The 27,561-nt window shown below is 35.9% G+C and overlaps 2 protein-coding genes across 2 annotated transcripts; one reads left to right on the top strand and one right to left on the bottom strand.

Annotated features, from left to right (window-relative positions):
• Positions 1 to 24,633: 24,633 nt before the first annotated feature.
• Positions 24,634 to 25,050, bottom strand: K441DRAFT_421408 (uncharacterized protein; the record flags this gene model as incomplete). The annotated part of the gene is made up of 2 exons (XM_067641544.1): positions 24,634 to 24,786; positions 24,820 to 25,050. Coding segments are annotated over 2 exons (384 nt in total), but the record flags the coding sequence as incomplete, so codon positions are not given.
• An 801-nt stretch (positions 25,051 to 25,851) lies between these two features.
• Positions 25,852 to 26,040, top strand: K441DRAFT_574738 (uncharacterized protein; the record flags this gene model as incomplete). Its single annotated transcript, XM_067644112.1, has 1 exon — positions 25,852 to 26,040. A coding segment is annotated over one exon (189 nt), but the record flags the coding sequence as incomplete, so codon positions are not given.
• Between the last annotated feature and the right edge of the window lie 1,521 nt (positions 26,041 to 27,561).

Below are 27,561 nucleotides of genomic sequence, written 5' to 3'. Positions count from 1 at the left end.
TACGTTACAATTAATAACGAGTTCTTTAATATAACTCCTTGTAACCCGCCCCATTAAAACCCTTAAAGTTATAGTATACTAGCCTAGAGTAAAGCTTAGCCCTCTTTATTAAATATCTCGACTTCCTAGCTATATCTTCCTTCTTACTACTAACGTTAACCGTACTACGGATAAGGAGCTAGAGATGCTAGCGACTGCGGGCCATAATAAGGAAGAGCATAGTAGGGAGGAGCTACTAGCGGACATTTTATGGATTATAATGACTAGGGAGTTAAACAACAAGCGTAGGAAGCTCTAGTAGCGCACGAAGAAAAGGGAAAAAAAAGAAGGTAAGCGCTAGAGGTAAACGCGAGTGCGAGCGCAGGAGTAGGTGACCAACTCCTCCTTATTGTCGTCATCCTCCTTATCTTCCGATATATCACTAGGTAACACTCTAGATATTCCAATTATACTAGATAGTGAGGAGCCAGTTAAGAATCCTAATCGCTCTCTACTAGGCTCTACCCAGTTAGATATTGCTAAAATGGTATCTATAATATCTACTTATAGTAAATGCGGGATTTCTAAGGAGTTCCTCCGGGCAATATTAAAGCTTATTCGGCCACGTCTTATAAAAGATAACTCCCTCTTAGAAAAAAATTTAAATAGCGAAGCTGTTAACTAAGACGCGTTTATACTATAAATTTATTTTAGTGTGATTGAGTAATATATTAAAGATAAGTCTAATTCTAAAGATGGAGCTCTAAATAATTTTAATTTAGGGGTAAAGCTTACGGGTTCGTTTAGATCTGTGCTAGAAAAGTAGACTTAAAGCTATTTATTTTTCTTCTCGAAGGAAATAATAAAATTCCTCTGATTAACTCGCTGGTAGGCTAGCAAATTACAGTAAAGATAGGATAACACTCCTAAGGCCAAATCTACGCGTTAACGTGCTTCTCCTATATGTGGCCAAGCCTCCTCTAGTATAGTATTTTCGGATCTATTAGACACAACGCAGATTATAAAGGTAGATTTAGTCTTTCCCAAAGTTCTTATAATAGTTAATGCTTCTTTATAAGCAAGAGCTTAGTGAATAAAAAACGTTAATTCCCTAAGTAGAGGCTTAACTCGGCACCTAAGCGGGCTGACTTACGTAGACATTCTTCACCCATATATACTGTAAAGTAGGATAAATAATATATTTAGAGGGTTTCTGTGCTGCAGAGAGCGTTATTACTACTATTATTCCTAAGCTTGGCTACCTAATATACTTTCCTAGCTATAACTTATAGGTCGTGCCTAAACATTACGAGCCTTAGTCGCATTATAGTCGATATAAAGGCTTAGCTATCTAGAAGGCAAGGATATGCATAAATCCTTCTAAAAAGCCTTAGATATTTAGGTTTAAACACCTATATTTTCCCTTTACACTACTAGGGTTATGCATTTCTAACTAATATAGATTACGCCTAGCATAACTATCTGCACCAATAACCCTCTTACTAATGGTATGGCTCTCTACGTCTTCTCTAATAGCTGCCAGATTAGCCACGCTAACTACGACCGTAATATTACGCTCAGTCGTGCCCGCCGTGGCATTGCTACTATCCCCGTCTTTGCCGAGCTATACCTATTTAAGATATCGGTTAAGGCGAGTAAGGAAATACAGGATAATAGCATTACAATATTATAAGGCTGATATCCCTAGTAGGTCTACACCGCGGGCAGTAGGGCGATATAGCTATTAGTTTAATGCGTTGATTATCTAGAATCCTAAGGCACTTATACCCGTCTAAGTTGGCAAAGAAAGCGATTATAACCGTATATATAGACAAATCAATATAGACAGGATTCTTAAGGTAGATATTGGCAATTTTGATGCGTAGTGTGCCTGGGGGTAGGCATGGCCATTATCACACAAAGGATGCGGTGGATACTTTAGTGGTCTTCTATTTAGTTCCTAGGTTGCTTTATCTAGTTGCGGTTTACTTTAATAATAACCTTTCTATAGATGGTCTAAACTTTTAAAAGACACTCTTAACTACTTATAAAACGGTAATTATATACCTATAATTATAAGCACCTAGCTAATAAATTAACTGCACTTCTGGTTCTAGAGATAGATATTACTAGATACTAAGCTCTAATGTAGCGGGGCTTTAATATAGCAAGGCTAAAGGGGCGCCAGGTAAGGTACAGCTAGTAAGAGCTGGTTGATTGCGGGGTTGGTTATATAAGCGCCCATAAACAATTACGTGGCTAGTTTTAAAACGAGCTAAACCTAATATGCCAAATGCGATAATTTTGCTCGATTAATATTAACGAGAAGTCTAAGCAATCTTATGCTTTCAAATTTAGTTATAGGCCTATTGCTAAATTAAGAATAACACAAGCTCGAAGACCGGAGCCACCTATCCCTTATAACGGCAAAATGGGCCCTACCGTTATTAATAAGGGCTAGCTAATTGGATCAATCGGACTAAGGGCTTTAGGGGGTCTTTTTTGGCAATATAATTAGGAGGAACCTTATATTAAGTCTTCCGAACAAGGTCCTTATCAACTTTAGCATAATTAAAAGGTATAGTAGTGGTGTATTAACATACGCGTTATTTTAAAAAACTGTTATTTATATACGGGCTATCTACCCGCAGGACCCTGCCGTTATAAGGGATAGCTTAATAGAAGAACAAAGTTAAATAAATACCGCTAGTCATTATAGTATCTAACCTCTACATCGCGGTCTAATAAGTATTCCTCTTCTAAGTCCCTAAACCACTGTTTAAATGTCCAGGAGCCTTTTAGAGATACCAATTATACTACTAAAAACCATTTATCCTGCCACGGAATTCTTAACCTGGTTAGTAAAATAAAGGGTGGTTTAAGCACTTTAAATCCGAAGTCAGTGCTCTTCTAGAACGAATAATTCGAACGAAGTTTACCTCTATTAAAAAGTAGCTTCTCTATGTCTATAGGTATTATCTTAGGAGAAAACAAGACGTTGGCAATGTTTAAAATAATCCCACTATCGAATATAATCTCTAAGGCACCCTTAATATATCTATACGGTCTTAGAGAGCTAAAGAAAAGATCTCTTAGGTATACTACATCTCTGGATATATTGTATAAAAGAAGAGCTATATAGGTTAGCTTAATACCGTTTACCTCTATCCGACTTTTCTCCGCATAAAACGTATGGAGTCAAGTCCAAATAAGAACAGGATTTAACTTAAGCTCTCTTTCCACCGCTTCAAGCCATCTATAACTTGAGAAAATGGCCCCCTAAAGTATTTTATAACGTTCTTGATTCGAAAGAGAACGTTTATTAGGAGCGTCTAAGTTATTAGAAGATATTGGCAAGAGGTTCCCTAGGGTATTTAGAATATTTATAGTCATTTCTAGCGATCACTACTACTAGGGTATACCTAAGCCAGGAACAATATATATCTCTATAAGGGCCCAATAACGGGAACCTATGTTATAATGACATAGAGCGGAAATAACGTCCTATTATTCTAAAAATAGCTCCTTATGGAAATTTCTTATCTAGAAAGCCTCCTTTAAGAAAGCATTTATTATTAGGTATTAGAACAGGACCGTCCTAATAATAGGTAGCTTATTGGCCTAAATTATATCTCCAGTCACGCTAGCCTCTTTTACCTAAATCTATATCCTCATTTTTACTAAACCTAAGCCAGCAGGAAGAAACGATCTTTAGTATACTATAATTATAGACAGCTAGCGATCTTATAGTTTTAAGTTTAAGTAGCAAGCTTAGCGCTTAATCTTACTAGGGTTGTAAGTTAATTAACTTAACTTAACTAAGGCTTTAAATCGGTTAAATTAAAAGTTTAGTAAGCAGAAAGCTTAGTTAATTAAATTAATTAAATCAATATTGAAGTCTTAGTAACTGGTTGCAACTAAATTTAACTAGTAGAGTAGTTAGTAACTATTACGACTCTTAGTATAGAGTTAATGCTAGAGGACCTACCTAGTGACGCCTAAATTATTTCCTATTATCCTTTTTATTACCTAGCTCTTAATATAGGCCTATCTAATACGTTAGAAGCTATAGTGGTAATAAAAATAATATTAGTAAGTAGGGGGCTAGGGTGACAGTGTAAATAACGGGCGATGCTCGGGTAAACTTTTTTAGGGGAGGGAGACTAAGAAAAATAGGGTTTAGAGCATTACTATATGGGCCTAAAGCGCTATAAATAGCGTTATTACTCTAAATACCTTATGCATACCTTAAACCACTTCCTCTAACAATTTATTAAGGCATTTTTAAGTGTCTATATAAGTAGAGGTTACGTAGTTATATCTCTAATTAGTTATCCTTATAGTGACTTATCAGCCCCCTATTTAGGCACCGCGATCCTTACAATCCTCTACGAGAGATATAAATAAATCAAGAACCAGTTACCATATATTGCAATTGCAGTACCCCCCTAGGTGATACTGACACTAATTAGTTAATATTATAGATTAGCCAGGTATTATTACAAAAAGAGGCACTATGTAATCGCTCCTACCAAGGCCCGTCGACTACGTTATGTTTATTAAGGAGAACCCTTTCTATATAGGCCCTGGGAACTTAAAGAACTGACTCCTCTAAGGCTTTATTCGGTTTGCGTCTATTATATAAATCAACCCCGTATAATCTCTTTACTAAGTGCCAGTACCCCCAATACCTAAGAGAGACACTACGCGATCGCTCCTACTAAGGCCTGTCAATCTCGTCACGTTTACTAAGGAGAACCCTTCCTACTAAGGCCCTAGGAACTTAAAGAACCAACTCCTCTAAGGCTTTATTCGGTTCGCGTTTACTATGCAAAATCAACACCTAATACAACCTCTTTACTAAGCGCTAGTACACCTAGTAGCGTTAGCAGCACCCCTACCTACACCCCTACCTATACTACGACCTATACTATAACCTATACTACGATCTACGCTAGTTAATTATATCTAATACACGAACCTAATATCTAAACTAGGCTAATGGAATCACCCTAACTAATGAGACTACTACAGAGGATATTACTAATTATATTTACTTCAAAATCAATAAGTATACTAGCTATAACTTTAAGGATAAAACCCTATAGGATTTATACTAAGAGGACTTTGATAATTTTAAGGTATAAACATTTAAGAACGCTAATAGGTCTGCAATTAAAAGACTTAAATAACTGCTCCAATGTAATGGAGTATAGGTCTTTAATAAAAAGAGCAAGTTAGTACTATAAGCACTATATGATGTCGCTTACGAGGACAACTATATAGAATGGTTAGATATAGAAATTTAGCTATATATTAACAGCGAAGGACCCTTCAATTCGTATGCTATTAACTATCGTCTTAAATTACGCCCACTTACCACCACCCCTAGGATACCTTAACCACCTACTGCGTCTATACCCTAGCAAGCTCCGTCTACACAAGCTTCGTCTATATAATCTCCGTCTACGTAAGCTCCGCCTATATAAGCCCTATTTATATAAGCCCCGTTTACGCAAGCTCTATCTATATAAGCTCCGCCTATATAAGCTCCGTTTACGCAAGCTCCGCCTATATAAGCCTCGTCCGTATAAGCTCTGTCCGCGCAAGCTCTACCTATATAAGCTCCGCCTACGCAAGCTCCGTCTATAAAAGCTCCGCCTACGCAAGCTCCGTCTATATAAGCTCTACTCGCGTAAGCTCTGCTAGCTTTACTCTCCCCCTTAACTAAAGCTAAGGACCTATAGCAGCTAAGCTTATACAAACCTCCGTAACCTGCCTAGTAACAGCGCAACTTAGTTTTAGCTGTCTTAAATGACCTTTTTATGGCCGAGCTCCCCTTACCTATAAACGTCACTGTCTGCTGCCTCCCCTACAGATCTGCCACGTCGAAAATTACGTTAATAGCGCGCCCTAAATGCCAGCGTACTCCTCCCCCCCTTACGGCCTTTATAAGCTACAAATACTACGTTAATAAAGTCTATATATTAGTGGTTTTACATATAAAAAAAGAACTGCCAGTATTAGAATATATAGATAGAGTCTACTAACTAAACAATTATACTATTACGCCTATAGTCCGTCTAAGCTAGCACTATACTGCTATATACTTCTCCTTTATACTTTCTTACCTTCTTTCCTTTTTATAAATGTCGCCAGTATCTATACAAGTAGAGGTTACGTGGTTATGTCTCTAATTAGTCATCCTTATAGTAACTTATTAGCCCCCTATTTAGGCACCGCGATCCTTATAATCCTCTATAAGAGACATAAATAAATTAAAGAACTAGTTACCTTATATTGCAATTACAGTACCCCCCTAGGTGATACCCACATTAAGTATAATTTAAGCGAAGTAGGAGAGTTTCCTAAAGCCTTTCCCCGAAGATATCTCCGCTAAATGAACCCCGGTACTAAGATTATTAGTACTACTATTTTAAAAAACTTGCTTAGGAAGAGATTAAGATAAAGATATAAAGGCTGTTAAATCATACTCCACCTAAACCAAAGCCATGAAATCAGAGTATGTGTCTATAGAAATTTAAAGCCTTTAGCTAACTGGCTACAGGCGCTTTAAAGGATGTGAATTCCACCTAAAAATACTTGTGGTGCTTAGGCCTTATTAGACCGTCACTATAGTACATTGCTGCTAAAAGTATATATAAAAATAGCCGACTCCTATAAGGCTAGAGTTTCTAAATCATTCACGCACTAGAGTAAAGGAATCGCCATATATACCGGATTTGAATTTCAAAGTTAATAATCTCCGTATAGAGTATAGGAATTCGTCATTTAACTTAGGGCTTGGCATTTGGCCCCCTCTAGAAGTTTGACTGGGAATGTCTTAGAATTCTTATATAGTCCGCACTAAGCTTAAGCGCCTATTATAGAGCCGCCTTTAAAAAAAAACCCCAACTAATGGTATGATATTAGAGAAGAAGAAATAATATCCGCAGAACTTGAAATTAAAAATATAATAAGTGGTATAGAAAAGGATGGTATTTATAAAGAGAGTACGCAGGATATTCTAACTAGGGGTAGGTAAAGATAATGCAATCCTAACTACTTTTACTTCGTCCCGCCCCTTTATACCTACCTCCTATATAGTATATTCTCTGAATTAAATCTTTACATAAGTCTACTAGAAGCAGTTGTTATTATTTAAATACGCTACCGCTTCCTTAGGAGAGTATTATATACGGATAACCTCTTCCGCTTGCCGTGGTCTGCCCTACTAAAGGGAGCATCTAAACCTTAAGCGGCTATTAGGTTCTCTATTAAGAAAGGCAACCTACTAATATTATAAGGCTTAGCGTCACCTTCCTTTAAAGATATTATAAATTTCCTAAAAGTATCTAGGTCGACTCGTTTCCGGAAGTTCCCGTCTTTACCTATAAAGGAAGTATTATTAAATGTTCCGGGAATCGGCTAATCATTTATTAAAAACCCGGTAGAGTTATTTACTAATTTACTTAATAGGGCTCCAAAGGCTAAATTACTACGTGTTATTAAGTATAGAATATGTTCGGTAACTATATACTTCCCATTATATCTCTCTAGGAGAGAGTCCAATTCGAAATAGAATAGAGATATAATTATATAGCGTGCTATAGTATCGATCCGGGCCGATAGGGAGTAGTCTATTTCGACTTTCAATTTAAGTTTAAGTATACTTCTTATATCGTCAAGTCTTGGTTTAGTGGCATCAAAGTCAGTACTAAGGCGGTAAATTCTATTAAGAATTTGGACCGCTAGTCTGACAGTTTTATAGGCCCATCTCACCATTTTATCGCGCATTTTCTCTAAGATTAGATTACGTGTTTTAGGGAACATTCCGTTTTTCTAAATACTACAGCAGTCATCCATAGATACCTTGTAATTTTTTGGCCCTAGCTTACTAGTACCTAAAGATATAACAAAGTCAGGTTCTTTAACAAGCGGAAATATTACTAATACCTCTAAAAGCGCCTAGAGTAGGGGGTTATTCTTAAGGAGTTCTATATCTTGAAATGTACCAACCTTATTAATATATTTTGGCGGAAAGAAACTATAAGGTATAGTCAGTTTTAGGCATAAAAGAGGTGAGCTAAAGTATACCCAGGCGCTGCAGATGCGGATTATACGCTAAATTTTATATTAGTCTTATCCAATAGTAGGGTTTGTCCAATCTTATATTTCCTAAAGCGGCACTCTTCTACAGCTATCCTTTGGCCTTATAACGGCGTTATCTTTAGGTTTATTAGACGACTCTTATACTAAGTCATATATAGGGAGCTTACCTTAATCTTCGTCCCGTATGCCTACCCTATTATAGTTAGTGAATATACAATATAATGGGTGGCTGCTAACTATAGCGACTAGTAAGCCAATCTTCGTTTTTATAGATATTACATAGGAGCAGTTTAGAATGCTTTTATCTATACTAAAGACTTCTTTTAGGACGGACTTAATATTTTAGGTTAAGTATAAACCGTTAGTAAAATACAACACTATTAACTTAAATGCATGGGAAATAAATAGGATATTAAAAGCCTTCTACCGTTTAAAGACGCGTTCTATAATCTCTAAGAACATCTAAATAGACTCTTTAAGGGGCCGTCCCTTAATATAATAATCTATAGCGATTACCGCTCCTTAAGTTATAAGTATTAATTCCTTTTCTTTAAAGTGTATAGAGCTCTTACCTATACTGACCCTAAAAGCAACTTTAATAAACCGCTAAAAGGGAATTAGTAGACCGACACGATCTTATATTTATTTTATTAGCATTAATAGTATAATACCCCGCGTGCCTCCTCCATCAATATATAAGACTCCTACTCCTACAGTTGGAGGGTGTACTTTTATAATTATATTATTCGGCATCTCTTCTCTACAGAGAAAGTAGTGGCGCACTTTAAAGATCTAGGGGTTGTCCTTACAGCGATCCCCAAACACTATAATGCAATTCTCGTAAATATAGTGCCCGTAGGGTAAGCAATACTGCGGTCTCCTACGCAAATAAAATAGATATGTGTTGCTACTCCGTATATAGCGCCATCTATCTCAAAATTGTATAAGGTTGCTCTTATAAATTTCTACAGCAGTTATATTATTGTAAGTGAATTGTTAAAAGTAGCGGACAAATTGGTTTTCGACTATATTAATAAAGCCACTTTATAGAATGACATGGTTGGACTGCTTAAAGGCTATAACTCGAGCCTTACTTACCTAGCAGAAGACGTCCTTATAAATTATATTAAATATAGTCTTAGGTTTAAACGCTATATTAAAGTTAGCATGACTTAATTTTCTAGCAAGGTAATACTTACTATGTACTTTAGGCGGGTAGCTGTCTAGAAAGAGACTGGAAGTAGCTATTAGAACTGCGAACTCCGTTAGCTCGTTAGTCGACTTAATATATTTTAGGAAATTTAATAGATATTCTGCCAGGTTAGGAGCAACGGGGTTATAGATCCTCGACGCTCTAATAAAATCGAAGGGTTTATTAATAGTTTCTAAAAAGTGCCTATAGGCGTACTTAAGAAAGGCGGCGAAATAAGTTATAGAGAATAAAGTTTGTCTATTTTCTCTACTCTTTCGCACTTAATCTAAACTATCTATTAGACGCTCTTTTAGGCGTCTATAGTAAGCATTAATAGATATTATACTATTCGGGAAAAGAGCGACTATATTAATTGCTAATATTAGCTTAGACAGATCCTTTATTATTTCCTCTCCTAACAACTATAGAAAGGCCTCTTTAGCCTCGCTTTCTACTCCCGGAGGTATCTTCTTAGTTATAATTACTACCCTTAGGTATATACTCTTTAAAAGGGTTAATAAGTGGCCTTTCTCTAACCACGTAGCAATATAGCGGGCAATCTGTCTAAAAGAACCAAGATTAGTATAAAAGAAGCAGAAGATATCTATAAAAGGAAAAAGCAGGCGGGTATAGATGCTATTTACAATTTCGTTTAGAGAAAGGCTAGATAGCCCAGCTTGGGTTCTTTAAATAATTCGCCGTATTATTTTATGGCACTTATTAGCTGTAACTGTCTTTCCCCTAAGACTCTGTTTAGGAAGATCGCCATCCATAAGAAGTACCGGTCTGCCGTGAAAAATGCTAAATAGGTTAAGGTGGAGATATATCTCGCCTGCGCTTCGCTTATTTATAAACTTTCGCGCCCTCTTTACCCTAAATAGCTCTTAGAGGGCGACTAATTTCGCTATATTACCGATTAGTACGAATAAACTAGGTTATATATTGGGATTAGGAATATAATTAGTAAGAGTTTGGAGCCTATCCGATTCTAAAAGAGCAATTTTATTGCCTTAGGTATAGAGACTTAGCTAGTAGGTATAGTGATAACGCTTTATAATTAAGAGAGCAGATTAGCTGTTTTAAGTATATTAATAGAGTTATAGTAGGAAGACACAGCTAGATATATAGCCCTTAGGATCTATACGCAATAAATATTATTCTAATAAGGCCTAAAAACAGGCTTCTACAAAGTTAGAAGTAGCAATTTCGGGTCCTCTATTTTTAGTAGCGGGGGACCAAGACAGGGCTCTCTTAAGGGTACCTAAAACTGGTCCCTGTAGTTCCTTTACCAGTTAATACGTGTTTTAACGGCTAATAAAAACGGTATAAGAACCTATAATTTTTTTACTTCGCGTATAGAGCTTTATATTTAGAATAGATTATAAATATAGTTCTACCCAACCTAATTATAAAATTAAGTAAGTTACCTAGCTAATATAAAGGGTCTAAATAACCTTTAACTAGGTCCACCTTATTTATTTAAAAACGACTAATACTAAATATACCTAGCGATAAACTTAGCGACCCGGAATGTTCTAAGATCGGAAATTTAACTATTCCGCAATGCTCTCTTTGTAATAAACGTCGATCACAAAGATACTAGAAAGGTCACACTATAGCACCTAGCTAAAATGCAGAAGAGTATATTTGCTCAAGACCTAATTATAGAAAAATTAAAAGTATAATAAAAGTAACGGGGTTTTATTGCCCTAAGTCTGTTATATAGATTTATTACTATTACTACGCCAGTACAAGCTCAGAAGTTACTCACGCATTAGTTTATATAGTTAAGCTCCCTAGAGAGAGATCCTTAGACGATAGAGTTGAAATACCTAGAGATTTCCCACAAGAGTACGGCATAGGGCGACTTTCTCCTATAAGAGAAGAATTACCTCCCCTAGTCACTACTTCTACTAAACCTACTCTCTACATTTAGTGTTTATTAGATAGATAAGTAGCTTATATATTACCTCTATGTCTTTAGTCTAGGAGTGCCTTTAATAATAGTCTTTATATAAACTTAGTATAGGTATTTCGTTAGGGCGCTATAATAAGGTTCTATTAGCTCTTTAAACCCCTTAACGTTTAGGCAATACCATAGATTAACGGTGTTATCCCCGCATTTCTTAACAGATTAAAGAATTAAACAATTAATGCAATTAATTTTAACAGAGAAAGACTATTTGTGTCAATTGGACGTCTATACACCAATTGTAAGAAAAGAAGAACTTATATAAAGATTGATCTATAAAGAAAAAAAGGCTATATATATATAAGGTAGATATAGGTATAGGGGGGGGGGGTATATAATAGGGAGTCGGTGACTAAGTTAAGGGGTAGGTAACTAAGTCGGCGGCATAACACCCAACTTAGGTCGACAATTTAAACTATCTTTAGACATTTTATTAGCTCTAATAGTAATTAGAATAAGAGTACTAGTCTTTTAAAAGAAGCGGTTTGCTAGGTAGAGGAGTTTAAGATATCTACCGACGTTCTTAATAATAAGATGCTTAGGGGATGACTAGTATAATATAAAGGAGATATGTACAGGTTACAAACTCAATAGGTATAACCCTACTATCTACACCTAGATCTACGGGTATTGCACTAGAAAGATTTATTAACTCTCCTCTGAATACAATCACTTAGTAGCTAACTCCGTTAAGGGGAAAGGACTTCGCTATATAAAGAGTAGCATCGGTTCCAGTAAACCTATTCTAATTAGATACTCTAGTGATTATAAGGTCACTAGCAGAATTAGGGATATTTAGGCCTGTAAGGAGCGGCTCTAGGAGCTTATTAGCTTAAAAAGTTATTAGGTAGGCCGGGGGGGTAAGAGGGGGGTGTCCTTTAGTACTTCCTAGTGATAGAAATTGGGGTTAGAATTAGGGTTAGGCGCTAACGCAGTCGACAAATAGCGGAAAGAAAAATTCCACTACTGGGCCACTAGCTCCTTAATTAGCATCTATAATAATATTCGGAAGTCTATTAGTAGAGTAATTGTACTAATCCTAGGACCCTAAAACAATTAGAGCTATTAGAGCAACAAATAACAAAAGAAGCTGTATCTTAGATAGCGATTAATCTAGAGAGTAAGATGTAGGATGGGCCGATAGCTTCTTTATAGATAGGAAGACCCCTTAAACTTCTATACGAGGCCGGACGGGACTAGAACTAGTCCCTTATATAATAAAAATAGTTTACCCTAGCTATAAGGGCTGATTCTCGCTACTATTTTTAGATATAAGTTAATGAGAAAATTTCTAACAGCTGCTAGCTTCTTAAATTACTAAATCCTAGAGCAGAGTAGTATATTTAACGATTATAAATAGAAATAAGATACGCGCGAGGAGTAATATGCTAAGGAAAACGACTGCAGAATTACGGAAACTATCCCTTTAAACGGTGACGTCTATCTCTAAGTTGGTCCGTGTAGGAACACCAGAATTTCCAAGCACAAACGATTTAATTTAGTTGATTTAATTGGCCAGTTCTTATTAATAATAAATAGACGCAAATTACCGTATGAAGGGATAATTGCTATCTGTTAGTTGTACTGTTTACTATATCTATAATTACCCACTCTAGCCCTTAAAATTATCTAGAACCTACCGGCTAAGACGGGAAAGAGGTAATGCTACTGGTTAAAAGGGGATTAGTAGTGTATGCGGTGTGGGATTAGAAGTTAGAAATAGTAGTAGTTTAGGGGTCCTACTATGGAAACGGGTTTAACGGCTCCCCTTAGATAAGACCGGCAATAATATCAAGGTTAGAGCAGGTTATATAGTACTTATTTTTCCCATTAGGCAGTCCCAGAGCGCCGGATTCTATTAGCTACTACTATACCTAGTATACTGTATACGTAGAATTAGGTTGCAGATCCGTAGGGATAATAAGATTAGTCTTATACTACTATTTATTAGTAGATCCAGGCTAACCAGGAGTTGGGTTAGGAAACTTCTTCTAATATACTATAGAGAGGTCGCCATTATTAATTTAATAGTATCTATTATCGTTAAAGTTCTAAGTAGTTAAGAGTTTCCCTCTCTGGTCACCGCCAGCGCCGTCTACCGTCTACTATAGTATATCTATTAATACTTTACTACTACTTAGCTAGGTTATTCCAAAAACATAGACCGTCCTAGCCGCTATTAGTTTGCCTAGCTGGTTTTGCGGTAGGGTAATATATCCATTCTTAAGATACTTTATAGCTATATAAGCCCCTAGCGAGACCTAAAGTTGTAAAAAATTCACTATTTAGTTAGCGATCCTCTATATTAGAGTATATAGAAGATCTAAGCTATCTACCCTTATCCTTCTTAAGGCTAATAGCGGTAATAGATAAGTTATTATATTATTATTAAAACCGGGATCAGTTTAAGAGACATATCTATAAGGGTAACTATTAGCCCCTATAAAGATCCTGTTTTTAATAACTATAAGCTGTTTATTCCAAGTATAGATAAAACCTTAGTAGTATAGAAAAGCTATTAAAAGGAAGTAAAATATATGTGTTAGTAATATAGCGAAATACTATAAGATAAAGGATAGAATAAATTAATGTTTAGGTTATTATAAGCTATAGCATATATAGAGTGGATCTACTGCTATCTAAGCACAACTTATTTATATTACGTTATATTTAGGGTCCAATTTCAGCCCTTTAACGGGACCGCTTTTGGGAAAAATCGCGGACACGCTAGTGGTCCGTTAGATCTAAAGCAGCCCTCTATTTAAGCACCGCACCGTAAAAGACATCCTTCGTCCTAATATAGCGGTACGTTATTCTAAAACCTCTCCCTAAGTCCTCTTAGAAATAAACGTCGCTCGTAGCTCTACCTATATTATCTTATCCTGCCTAAACATCTCACTACCTTTGTCTTGCGAAATGAGCGATTCCACTATATTATTGTAAATTGTTCTCTTCTCCTAATCCCTCTTAGCTCAGACCTATTATCTATCTCCACCTTGCGTTCTGCTGTATGAAATCGCTTAGACGTTGGAGGTCACTATACCGTAGGCCCCACGTTACTAAAACTAAAACACTCTTTAGCTAGTTCCGATTTTAAATAGGCGCTGTAATAGGTTGGATAGGATAATCTAGGTATTTTTAAATTGCCATATTATATTAAAGCACTTCTAACCTTATCGACCTAGCTCTAGAGGCGTTCCTTAAGTAATTTTATAGCACCTTTAACGTCCCCTTTAAGTTTTAGTATTAACTCTATCTATAGCCTTTAGAGCTAAATCGACTAGCCCTTAAGTTGTTCCCCGTCTATCTTTATATCAACTATATCTATGCCCTTTATAACCTCCGATACCTTAATACCCTAAGGGGTCATTATATAGGAAGTCTATTAAGGTGCTTAATACGCTAACTATGCCGTATAATAAGGGTTTAGTTCGGTTTTAACGTTTTAAGATTATATAGGTAGAATAAGATTAACTAATGCAGGCAGAGCGCTCGTAAACCGTCTAATGCGGGGCTTTTAGCGCGGTATGTGAGGGTTTAAATACTTAGGCGGATAGTGCTATATTAGCTTACGACTCGAAAATAACGTTGTTATTATTATTAATAATAGTAATAGTGGAGTTAGGTAGTAGTTGTCTTGTCGCGTATACTGCGAAGTTCCCTATAGCGGAATACGAGAGGTGCTGCCCACTTAATATAACTGTATTCTCTTACCTATAAACCTAAGTCGTAACAGATACTTTCACGTCTTATTATACGCTAATTTCTAACTTGTCTTATAACTCTGATAATACACTTCCTTACTTCCCTCTAATCTATTAAGCCCAAGGCTACACCCTTACTATTACCTCCTCTATTTAACCCCTAATAACTATAGTCCTAATATAAAAGACGCCAAAGGAAACCCGCTTACACTTTTCTCCTTTTTAGTATGGTTAAATCAAACGATAGCAGTTCTAGAAAGATTAGTACGTCTTTTATAACTAATCTTTTAGGTAGATTTGTTTCCAATATCTACTATTCTTTAAATATTAATTCCCTAGATACAATCGCTTCCCTAACCTTTTTTAATCTCTTCTTCCTAGCCGTACTTATAGGCCTTAAATACTTTCCTAACCCAATTCTCTCTATATCTATAGGTAGCTCGTTTATAAACTTAGGATGCGCTAGCTGCTTACTAGATGTTAGAAGTAAAGATACCTGTAACTTAGCTACCTACTTATAACTTACTCCTTAGACGGCCACTATAACTCTAGATCTATTAATATATATATATAGATCTCTTTTTTTTTGCAGTTCTGGATAATTAATACCAAATCAATATTTTCTAGCTTTCTATACTAGTAGTATTTACTTTTTAGGCCATCTAACCGTCTCTTTAGTTGCTTATTATAAAGTTTAACTAACTACTTCTGCTTTGCCATAGTATAAAGTATGTAAATGTTCCTAATCCTCTAGTCTTAGATCGCCGGCCATATATTAGCGAAAATTCTATTTCCAAAAAAAGCTCAAGGCTCTTAGCCGGTAATCTTGTTAGATTGGCGTAGCGTAGATCTAAGGCAAAATCCACTCTATCTACTAAGCGCCATAGCGCTCCAGTTTTAATATATACTATTTATAGCAAGTCTTAATATATTTTAGGTATTAGAAGAAAAAAAATAGATATAATTTTAGACTTATCAAACTTATATCTAATTAAAGTATGCTATAAAAGAATAGGATAGGCCTATGCATAACATATATATAGGTAGTGACTACGTAAGCTTATGCCCCTTACTGCCCTAACTACTTCCCCCTATACACGTACCCGTTACTACTTAAGGACTTCTATTTTAGGTATAGTATTAGCGCTTTAGGAGCGCCAAAGCTCTTAAATCTACTTGACGCCACTAATAAAAGTACTTAATCTACTGCTAGAATAAGTTGGCTCCATCTAGCACGCCAAATTACCGCCAATCTAATAATATTACTGCTCTTGGCAAAGGACCCATTTCCGTTATCCTGCCTTTTTAAAGTGTAACTAATGTTAGTATATTTTAAGCTAAAGTCGGTTAAATATAAAGCACGGATGGTAAGCATACGCCGCGCTTATAGGCTTTAAAAATCACCGTTCTTACTCACTATGGATATTATATAATAGTATTTAGTGGGCTTAGGCCTTATAGCTTTATTCATTACCGCTTCTCCACTATTAAAAACTATTAAATTCGCCCGCACCTACGCAACATTTTATTTTTGTAAGTACGTATTTTATCCACAGATCCATTGATATTTAAGAGGTTCTGGAAAGACAACGCTATTTAACGCGGTTTTGATTCTGGCATTCTTAGTAGCAAACGTTCTTTGCATTACCGTCTAAGTTAAAGATATTTCTGGGCTGACAAGACGCTCTAGACTAATGTCTATAATTAATCTTACGCCACTGTCATTAGGGGCCCAGATAAATCTTATTGCTAGCCGCTATAGAATTAGGCTTAGTACCTACACCCGGATACACCGATGGTTAAGAAGAGTGGCTATAGTTAAAGGCCTTATTTATACGGCGGCGGCTATATCTTTACGGAAGCCTAACCTACGTATATATTTAGATATGGCGGCGCTAACAATAAGCTAAATTTAGTCCTAGGAAGTAAATACAAGCTAATAAAGCTCTTTAGGCTGCTATCACTATAGCTATTATACTGCTCTCTTCTATTACTAGTATACGTCAATACGCCTACGAAATCTTCTCAAAGCTCCACCTAATACTTAGCGCTATAGTTATAGCTACGATATATCTTTATAGTCCATCTAAAGAGTTATCAACGCCGCTAGCGGTATATTTATTTGCAGCAATATACCTTTAGATATTTATAGCTGTCCTATAATTCGGTTAAGTACTATACCGCAACATTAAGTATAGAAAGCCGCTAAATTGAGTAAGAATACGATAAATAGCTATCAAGACACCTTATAGGAGGGAGATACCCGTTCCGGATGCAGTCTATATATATATCCAATTATTGAGGCCTTGGAAGCCTCGAGCTGGCCAGTATATATACCTCTGCATTCTAAGAATAAGCTATACCTCGTTTACGCAGTCACATCCCTTTTACATATCCTAGTGGTATCGCGATGCCGAGGGCAATAATGTTATGGTTTTAATCATCTAGAAAAGGAGTGGATTTACTAGGAGCCTATTCTTATACGCTAATAATGATCTCGTCCATAATTCTAAAATAAGAGCCGTAATTAAGGGACTATATAGGAATGAACTTAACCTTAAATTATATGGGATGGTCTTACTATTTGCTACAGGGATTGGAATAGTAGGTCAGCTTCCGTATATTATATAGCTTCTAAAGGGATACTATAATTACAAAGTAAAAACCTAAAGGATCGCTCTATTTTAGGAATTAGACTTTAAACGTAAGCTCTCTTATACTTCTATAGGAATGACTTGCTAATAACCTCTCTAAAGTGCACGCGGCTTGGGTCGCTAATATAATGGTAGAGCTACTTAGTAGAGACATTAATAAGGTTCGTCCACTTCTAGATATAATATAAGGTATTTATATTAATTAGGTGTTAGATTTTAGACATTTAGCTTTTTGTCTTAGGCAACTATCTTTCTAGCTAAACGAAGCGAGGAGATATTATTTACCCTAGAGAGCGTATTAGTATAACGTACACCGTTATAAACGCTAAAAGTCTAATTAGATCTAAAATTAAAGGTCGAAAGGGTTGTATAGTGGTTTCTTATAAGTTTATAACTTATATAACGACTAGTCCGCCTTTTAATTACTGCTGAATATAAAAATAGTATATATAAATAATAAGACGAGCGATAAGATTCGCGAGATTGTTCGATGTATATTAGATAAGGGCATTTATTTAAAGGAACTGGACTTTTGTCTATACTCACCTAGAGGACACAACGGGTGGCTAAGGAGTGTGTTCAATCTTAAGAGATCAAAGGACATTGGAGGAAGTGTATAGGTTTACTTAATATAATGGATTTAAAGGGGTAGATTTTCTTAGATACCTAAGAGTCTCCAAAGTCCTCTTATAATTTAGTAAATATAGCTCGCTAGTTATACCCTAAGCATTGTACGGATATAGTAATTGTGATTACTTAGCTGGATAGAAAGTAGGTCGGAGATTGTAGTATTTTAACTATAGGAAGTTATTAGAGTATATCTAAAGGAACTAACATTTTATTAATCGGGAGGGTCTATAAATAGGGATAAATTGAAGATTCTAACTCTGAAAATAGGCTTTGGAACCTTTATATATATATAGTAAGGGAGCCGGTACTAAAGATCGTCAGTTGACGATATATTGGCAATACAATTTTGGCGATTATTTTAACTTAATTTAACCCCTACGCAATTTCATCCTCAATTTCCTTCTGCAACTTTTGGCAATTATTAAGTACCTACTAAAGGGATTTGATAATAAGCCTTGCTTCTGCCACAACATATATGCTTTTATAGTGCTTTTACTATAGACGCCAAAGCTCTAGCATAAGCTGGCTATTCTCCCGCGTCGTCCGCTTAAGCATCTATTAAAGATTAGGAGTCAGCATTTCCTTAGATATTTGCAATTTGTCTTTAGTCGCTTTAATTGCTACAAATGGCTCATCATTGCAGCTAATTTCTGTATTAGCAGTAGTGGGCGTTAGAGGTCCATTGGAAGTAGGGGGGAGAAGATAGATTTTTATTCACTTATGTCTGGGCATAATTCTTGTGTTAAGAGTTATCTACAGGTTTATACTTACGGCTATAGATTCGCATCTTTATAGCATTACGCTAGGGGCGAGAGTTGTTTACTATTAGTGCTTGGGGCCCACTTTTAGTTTGTGTTAGATTTAGAAATTATAGGGTCCTAGTTTATAGCTTCTGCCATAATGCTAAGGTCCGCGGAGCTTAGAAAAGCTTATACCTAGCGTAAGCTATATCCTTTTTATAAGGGAGATATAAAAGTTCTAGTAATGTAGGAGAATAATATTAGTAACTTCTCGCTAATTAATTTAGTAGCTACTCTCCTAGCTTATGCTAGATATAGGGTATTAGTTCTTAGACCCTTTATATAGTCGTTAGCATTTAATAGTCTAAAGTTTTTACTTAGTTAAATGTTGGTATTAGGGAGAGACGCTATTTAAAGATAAAATTAAAACCAACTAATATATAAACGAGTGTAACTATATGCCTACTATACGCTCTAGAAATAAGAGAATGCTAGTACTATTCTTTAACTCCATTATACTTTCACATCCCTATATTATACCTCATTACTACCTACCTACACTTTTTACCCCTCCTAAGGGGCATTACCTGCTGCTCTAAGCTCTCTCTATATAGTTTTTTCCTAACACTTAGGGACTGGATCGGTTCTAGAGATAACTTTAGGCCTACTAATTCCAATTACATCCGCTTAAATTCACTAATTTTGCTCTCAGCAGCACTGATATAATTGGCAGCATTAATTAATACATTCTGATAATCTTATATTATCTTAGACTTTTCATTTAGATAATCTCATATTATCTTAGACTTCTTATTCTTATAATCTTGTATCATCTTGGACTTTTTATTCGCATATTCTCGTATCATCTCAGCCTTCTTATTTAGGAGCTCCTTAATCCTGCCTTTAAGTACCTCCTTCATTACGGTGGCATTTTCTACCATATCCTAGTCTGCCTCACTTATATCATAGTCCTTATTATTGCCTAGAATGGCCTTACCACCTAGACGTCGCTTATATTCCCAAATCCTAGACTTATAGGTGTGAATGGTTTCTTAAGTACTTTTCAGTTCCTAATATAGGGACAGACACTTATTTGCCATGTCGCTAAGTTCCGTAATCGCTTTCTTATGCTGCGTATATAGAGATTTGTATATATTAGCGCACTAAAGACGGTTCTGCTTGTAGGCAGCGAGTGCGGCTTAGAAGTTATATAGGTTTGTGCAAGAGATACCTATAATCTATAAAGCATTATAAAGCCTATTATTAATAGTAAGAAGTTACTAATTAATAGGAAGAGATTAAAGTTAAGCGTTAATGCGAGAACTCGATGGTTCTCTTTTTATATTAATACGGGTCACCTAATAGATTAGATAGAACTAGTACCTAAGACTCTTAGGTCTTACCTAGACTGCATTACTACGTTTAATACGACGTCCGGGCTGTTAAGGGGCCATGTTTTAACTAAAGGACGGCGTATATTGGAGGGCTCTAGCTTAAATCGGTGGACTCTAGCTTAGATCGGTAGACTCTAGCTTAGATTAGTGTCTTCTAGCTTAATAGATAGAATGCCTTATATCCGTAAAAAGAAGGAAAGTTAGAGCTATATAGAGCCTAAGCGGGCGGTGCCGTTTAGTGCGAATGTTGCTATTTATACCTCCTAGGAGAGGATAAGCTCTAAAACAAAGTTTAAGCGCCATATCTATACTTTAAAGTCTTATCCGAAGCTGAAATCACTATTGCTAAGCCTAGAAATTCTAAAAACTTCTAAGAAGTCCGACGGAATGGTATATATTACGGCGTGGATAGAGGACGCGTAAGTAATAGGCAAACTCCTAGCCCTGTAGTCCTTTGCCAAGAGATATACCCTATATTATAGCGCTAAGGAGGACGCCCTATACTACCAAGAGGAGGACGCCCTATGCTGTTAAGAGGAGGACGCGTAAGTAATAGGCAAATTCCTAGCCCTATAGTCGTTCGTTAAGAGATATACCCTATATTATGGCGTGGAAGAGGACGCCCTATACTACGGCGCGGGGGAGCGCGTGTAAGTGGTAGGCAAATTCCTAGCCCTATCCCTTTAACCGTCGAGTTATATCCAACGTTATTAATAATATTTTAGCTAATAAGGAGCCTAGATTAATAAACTTTTGGTATTATACGTACGGACCCATTATCTTATCAATAAGGCAAGACGCCAGACAGTTATTCGCTAAGGGGTATACCTAATGTTACGGCGTAGGGGGCGTGTAAGTGGTAGGCGGTAAACTCCTTCGCTAGAGGTATAACACTATACTAACGTTACCAATCACCTCTTAGAATAGCTAAAGAAAACTAGCGTTAGTTCTTAACCACTTTTGCTAAATAAAGGAAGTTTAATATAAGCCGCATTCTTTTTTACTGCCTTAGGGGCCCTTCCTAATCTAAAGGGACTATATTTCGGTTCCTTACGGGGTTCTAGTTTTTAGGCACTTAGTATACCCTCTTATAAGAATTATAGTAGAAAGGCCTTAACTATAATTTTAAAATCTACTATACACTCTTAGATAGAACACGGCTATTATAAATAAATATATCTAATATATAGGAGCTTTATCTTTAAACTCTAATTAATAAAAAGCTTTATAAGGATAGAGGCTGTCTCCAAAAGTTTCTAGCATACTAACGATTGTATATAAGACTTTAACTATTTACAGCAGATACTAATAAGAGGTTATTAAGGAGTGAGGAAGCTATAGATCTGGCTATAGAAGAGGCGTAAGACTAGCTTTAAGGCGGACAGTATAAAGAGATAATAATCCTTGAGGACAGGATTACTATACATTTTAGTACTAATAGACTCTCGTCTTTAATGCTGGAAGACAGTACAAATCTATAGTTATTTATAACTAACCTACGGGGAATAAAGCGGGAAGATACAGATTAGGAGTTAGGACAAGGCGTAGTAATAAGACATTAAATCTAAAACCTTGGTTTTAAGGGGAGAGACTAGTTTAAGCTATAATAATAAAATAGAAATAGGTCTAAGCTACTAAGCACGGACTGTTTCCATTAATTCTTCACTCCGTAGTAGTAGAAGGTAAAAGCGTAACACTTAAGGGAACAATTAACGCTTAAAACTAACGACAATATAAGCGTTTATATGCCACTATATCTACGTAGAGTATATAGTAAGTCTCTTAGTCAGCCGCTAACCAGGCAGTTACTGAGATATTATAGTAGGACTTTACCTATTTAGAAAGCTACCCTTGCTATAAATCGTGCGATTTTCCGCCATAGCTTCCCAATAAGCACTGTTTGCAACTATCTATAAACGTATTATATAATTTGACTGGCATAGCCAGTTTACTAACAACCGCCTAGGGATGGCCCGCATAGAATAATCTGTCCAGTTTTCCAGCTATAATCCCAGACGATTCACTGCTGCAGATATAGCCTGCTATTAAAGATTAAAATGTTTTATTCGAGCTATTAAGTAAGGAAGAGGGACTTAAGGAACTTAAGTAAGCTATTTTAGGGCTTTAAAATAGAGCAGAGAAACTTAAAGGGCTTTTTATAAACCTATAGAATGATTTTAGGAGCTTTTAGAATAATTTTAGGAACTAGCAGAATGAGTAAGTCTCTATATAGGTGGGAAGTTTTTAAACGCAGCTAATATATGCTTATAAATTAGAGGAATAGAAGATAAGGTAATAGTTTAGGACCTACTAATAGTTCAATTTCTAACAATGTAATAGGTTTTATTAGAAGATCGATGCTTCTATTAAAAAGTTAAAGGTATAGATAGCAGAATTTAAGCGGACTGTAGATAGCGTAGTAGGAGAGCTTAAAGATAGCATAAAGTCAAAGTAGCTGGGTTATTTAGGGATAGTTTACGCTATTACTAGCCGACAGTTTATTAGTTACTCTAAGTGGAATTTATATAGCGAGCGACTATTTATTAGTATAGGACTCTGTAGAGATAGAGGAATATATCTACTATATCTCTTTTCCATTCTAATAAGGTGCTTAACTGCCTAACCCTAGTAGGAATATATGGGCAACGTTCTTAGTTAAGAGAAGTCTATTTTTAGGACCGCTTATTTTTAGGAGCAGAATAGGCTATCCTTATATAATTAAGCTCTAGGCTCTATATAACTGGCTGCTAGAACGTATATAGCTTAAATAACAACCCGCCTTCTCTTACCCCTATTATTACTCGGTTACTATTTAGCACCTCTTGAAATTTGCAAGTACGCGCACTATATTAATTTCTTATACAATATACTATGTTTTACCTGCATTGCGGCTGCTTAGAAAAGCCTTTATTAAAAAAAGAAAAAGGGTTGCCTAGCGTCTCTACTTATCTCTCTAATGTAGTTAGAGGAGTATATAAGAAATCTAGATTAAAGAGATTTAACGTCCGTCCCTGGGTTAAGAGACGTACCCCGTTAAGAGACAAATTTGCGGTTTTAACCTTTAAAGTCTCTCACTCGGGAGTTAATAAAGTCATACTTAATGTCTTCTTGTTTTTCGGCTATTTCTTTATATAGAAACCACTCTATAGCGAGAAAATAACTATAGTCGGTTATGCTATTAATCGTCCTATTAGTGGCGTCAAGAGCTACTTTAGCTGTTCCCCCCTACTCTATTATAACTATGGGCCTAAGTATGAATTTTAAGGTCCTAGATTAATAGCTCTATTAAAAAAAATATATAATTTAAAAGTTTTAAGACACTCTGCTTTCATAAATATACATTTAGGGAATTTCGCTAGGCGGAGGAGGGGTGTCTACTAAGGCGTGATGATTTAGTACGTATTAATGTGTATTAGTATGCTTATATTAAACTATATTTTTATAGTATTAATTTTAACACTATCCTATTTTTAGAATATATTTTAGCATCATTATAGCGCACGCAATCTCTTCCCCGCTTCCTATTATTAAATATTTTAAATATTAACTACTACCTTAAAACCTTCTAAGAACGTCTACAAATATTTATTAAATTACACTGCGAGAGTATAATAAATAAGATATACCACTATATATCTTTCCCTAAAAAGTATGCGTGTAACTATATAGTCGACTATAAGATCTAGGACTATTACCTAAACGCACTAGATAGCGAAACTCCTTACTTAGACTAAAAGCTAATAAAGGGTAAAAACGGAGCAATTATGTAATTAGGTAGTTCCTTAGCAAAAGGGAATTACCCTAACTGCACCTAATAGTATATTTAACGTTAAGTATGCTTATTAACGTGCTAATCTCTAAACTTATAAGACCGCCGCGAGTAACCTAAATGCCGATATCATAAAGGCTAATACTGCTATTTTAGAGAGATTGAAGGATTTGGGAGTGATTTAACGGCTCTCTAGACTTATTATTAGCAACGAAGTTTTTAGCAAAAATAATATACCTTTGAATTTTTCTGTAACTTTATCTGCACTATAGTAATTTCCTTCCTAGTAGTTTATAATAATATAGCCTATAAGACCTAAGTGTTCCGTATTAGGGAATTAATGGCTTTTAAATAACTCTTTAATCTCTTTATTAGTCTAACTATTAAAAGGAGTCTGGCCACTCGCTACCTTATATAGGGTGGATTTAAGGGCGAAGATATCTGCCTATACCGACAGTAGCTCTCTGGGGTATTAATAACTATAAGCTATAGTAATAAGGAGAGCAGAGCCATCTAAAGATAAGCTACTAAAGTCGGCGACTTTTGTATATAAATCTTGGTCTAAGAGAATATTACAGCATTGCAGGTCCCTATGGATTACGCCGTTTAAATGGATAAAAGCGACCGTATCCGCAATTTCCTATCCCTATTAAAGCTGCTATTCTAAAGTAACGTTGTCCTTATAATCCCGAAGATGGGCTCGGAGATTATAATTACTTATAAACTTAAGCCGAATACTAGCGTTGTAACGCCCTCGATATTGTAAAAGCCCCGCATTGCCGCTACGTTCGTTAAAGCGCTCGTATATGGCTCTTTTAATAAGAATTGCATCGTCGTTTTTGAAGTAAGGGATCTTAATAACACTCCCCAATAAGGCGTCTAGATAGACAAAGCCAAAGCTTCCCTAGTTTACTAAATTATCTCTTATACAGCTCTTTGGCTATCTAATTTACATTTCTAGGGGCTCTTAAACCGCGGTATTGTATAAAAGACGTTAGGTGGAACATGGATTAAGTAGAGTTATACGGTCATTTATTACTAAGGGGCGGCTTGTTAGGACCGGAGTTGTTTTGGGTTCTTAGCTATATTCTAGTAAAGTGCTTCGCCATATTAGCGCCGTTAAATTACGTGATAAGGAATTGACTTTATGGTTAAGTCTCCCACGTTTATAGCTGATTTATATTGACTCGTACCTAAAACAGCATTATAGATTTATTAGTTCTTTCTAAGTTTAATCTACTAACGCCTCTATTAATATTTACGAGACCCTATTGTAAAGAGTAGGCTCTATCTCCTGTATATTAAGTCTCCCCGCACTCCTAAGGGTTTATAAAGCATAGACTAGGGTTACACAACTCCTTAAAGTGTGATTTGCTCGTTCCTAAGCTATGGCTTGCAGCCCTATGCGCGTGTTATTAATTAAACATTTAGAGTTAGTATAGAAAATTCAAGGTTCGCTAAGGATATTGGAACTCTCGTAGCTTTCTGCTCCTTAATTGCCGCCTAGTACGGCCTTAAAAATCTAAGGATTTGGAAACTAGGGTGGCTAAAAATGGATATGCCTAAAATAGGCTATTCTTTAGGGTCTAGCTCGGTCCCTAACTCCGCGCCGTCCTTTACCTGCCTTACCATCATTTATTCCCTCCTATCGCTATTACTATAGTAAGCTAATATGGACTGAGCTAGTTAAGTACTAGTATAAGGAGTGCCTTCTGGCATTTTTAAATCATACCGTGCACTAGCAGATTATAGGAAAGTTCCTTATACTACCCTCCATCATCATACAAAGGGACGACAGTCGATTAAAGAGAAGGCTAAAAGCCAAGAGTATTTCAACCTATATAAAGATAAAGCCGTTATAGATTTCTTATTGCAAATATCTTATCTTAGATAGCTAGTACGGATAAAGTATATACCTTTAATAGCCTTTCTTGCCACCTATAACCGGCTGATATAAAAAAGACCATGCAAACCCCTAGGCAAGAATTGGGCCAAGGCCCTAGAAAATCGTTATCTAGAACTCAAAGCAAGAATAGTTAAGGCGCTGGACTAGAACCGTTACGAGAAAAACATCTAAGAAGATCATAGACTGGTTTAAGAAGATTGGGCAGGTATTATAAGATCTAGCCATTCTGGCAGAAAATGTATACAATATGGATAAGACCGGAGTAATACTATCTATACTAGGCTCCGTCAAGGTCCTTATAGGTAAGGACGATATATAAGACTATAGAGGTGCGCGTATCAAGCGAACGATGGTCACCGCGATTGAATGCATTAGCGCTAACGGTAGGTATTTAACACCTATGATTATTTGGCCTACCACCACCTATTAAAGTAACTGGACCACGTTTTAAACCCCTAGATAGCAGTATACGTGCTCCGAATCTAGATATACCAACTCTAAGATCAGCTTGGAGTGGCTTAAGCGTATATTTAATCCCTATATATATAATTTTCTATTTAGCAAAGCTTATAAGCTTTAGATTAACTTTAATCTTTAATTTAAGTAAAAAGATAAATTCTGGAACGCGGCTATTTTATTTTATTGTATCTAACACAAAGTACCTATAATTTATCTCTTTATAGGGTGCGTCTCTCAACTAAGGGACGGACGTTAAAGTTTTAGGCCTTTATAATGTAATATATCGGAAGCATGCCTATAAACTATTAAAGCAATTACTAATAAAGAGATAAAAGTTGCTAGCCCTTAAAGCAATATTAATATAGCTAAATCCATCCACCTAGACTATATCCTAAATCTTTAGTAGATTCTATCCTAATTCCCTAGAACGCAAGCCAGTCTCGCTTAGCCGCTATTTTCTTATAAGTGTATTTTTTAAGCGTATTGTATATTAACTAAACAGCTTTATAGGCCTTCTACAGTAGATTAAGTATAGAATATTAGTATTCCTAATAGCGTACAAGACATCGCTATAAGAGGAAATTCTCCCTTATAAGCCTTTTAAGAGTCTCTAGTTAGTCCCTTTTCTAAAACTCTTTTACCCTTTTTATTAAGGTTTTAATAGAGAAAGTTTCATTTAGGGTAAAGGGTTGTATAGTTAAAATCTCAGTTTTATAGCTAGAGTTAGTGTCTATATTATCGTTTATAAGATAAGTAGGGGTATACTTTAATAGTAATATAGCGGAAAACATTACTAAGTGCTAGTTTTTAGGCGGGAAACTTAGGGACCTAAAATGTGTCCCTTTTGCTATTATTATCTAGGACCTACTTCCGGCTAAGGACCTGGTTTTGGGCCTGTTGATATATAGAATAACAGTACTCCTAGCAATATGCCCTCTATATTAGGTCTATTTCTAAAATAGCAACTATTATTTATAAGGCGCCTCTGCCTTTTAATAGTCTATTTAAGCGTGCTTTTATTATAATTAATTTTTATATCTTTAGAAACAC

Source organism: Cenococcum geophilum, assembly GCF_001692895.1.
Source record: "Cenococcum geophilum 1.58 unplaced genomic scaffold K441scaffold_39, whole genome shotgun sequence".
NCBI lineage: Eukaryota > Fungi > Ascomycota > Dothideomycetes > Gloniales > Gloniaceae > Cenococcum > Cenococcum geophilum.
The sequence above is the reverse complement of the archived record's forward strand: the minus strand, read 5'-3'. Positions and strand labels throughout refer to the sequence as shown.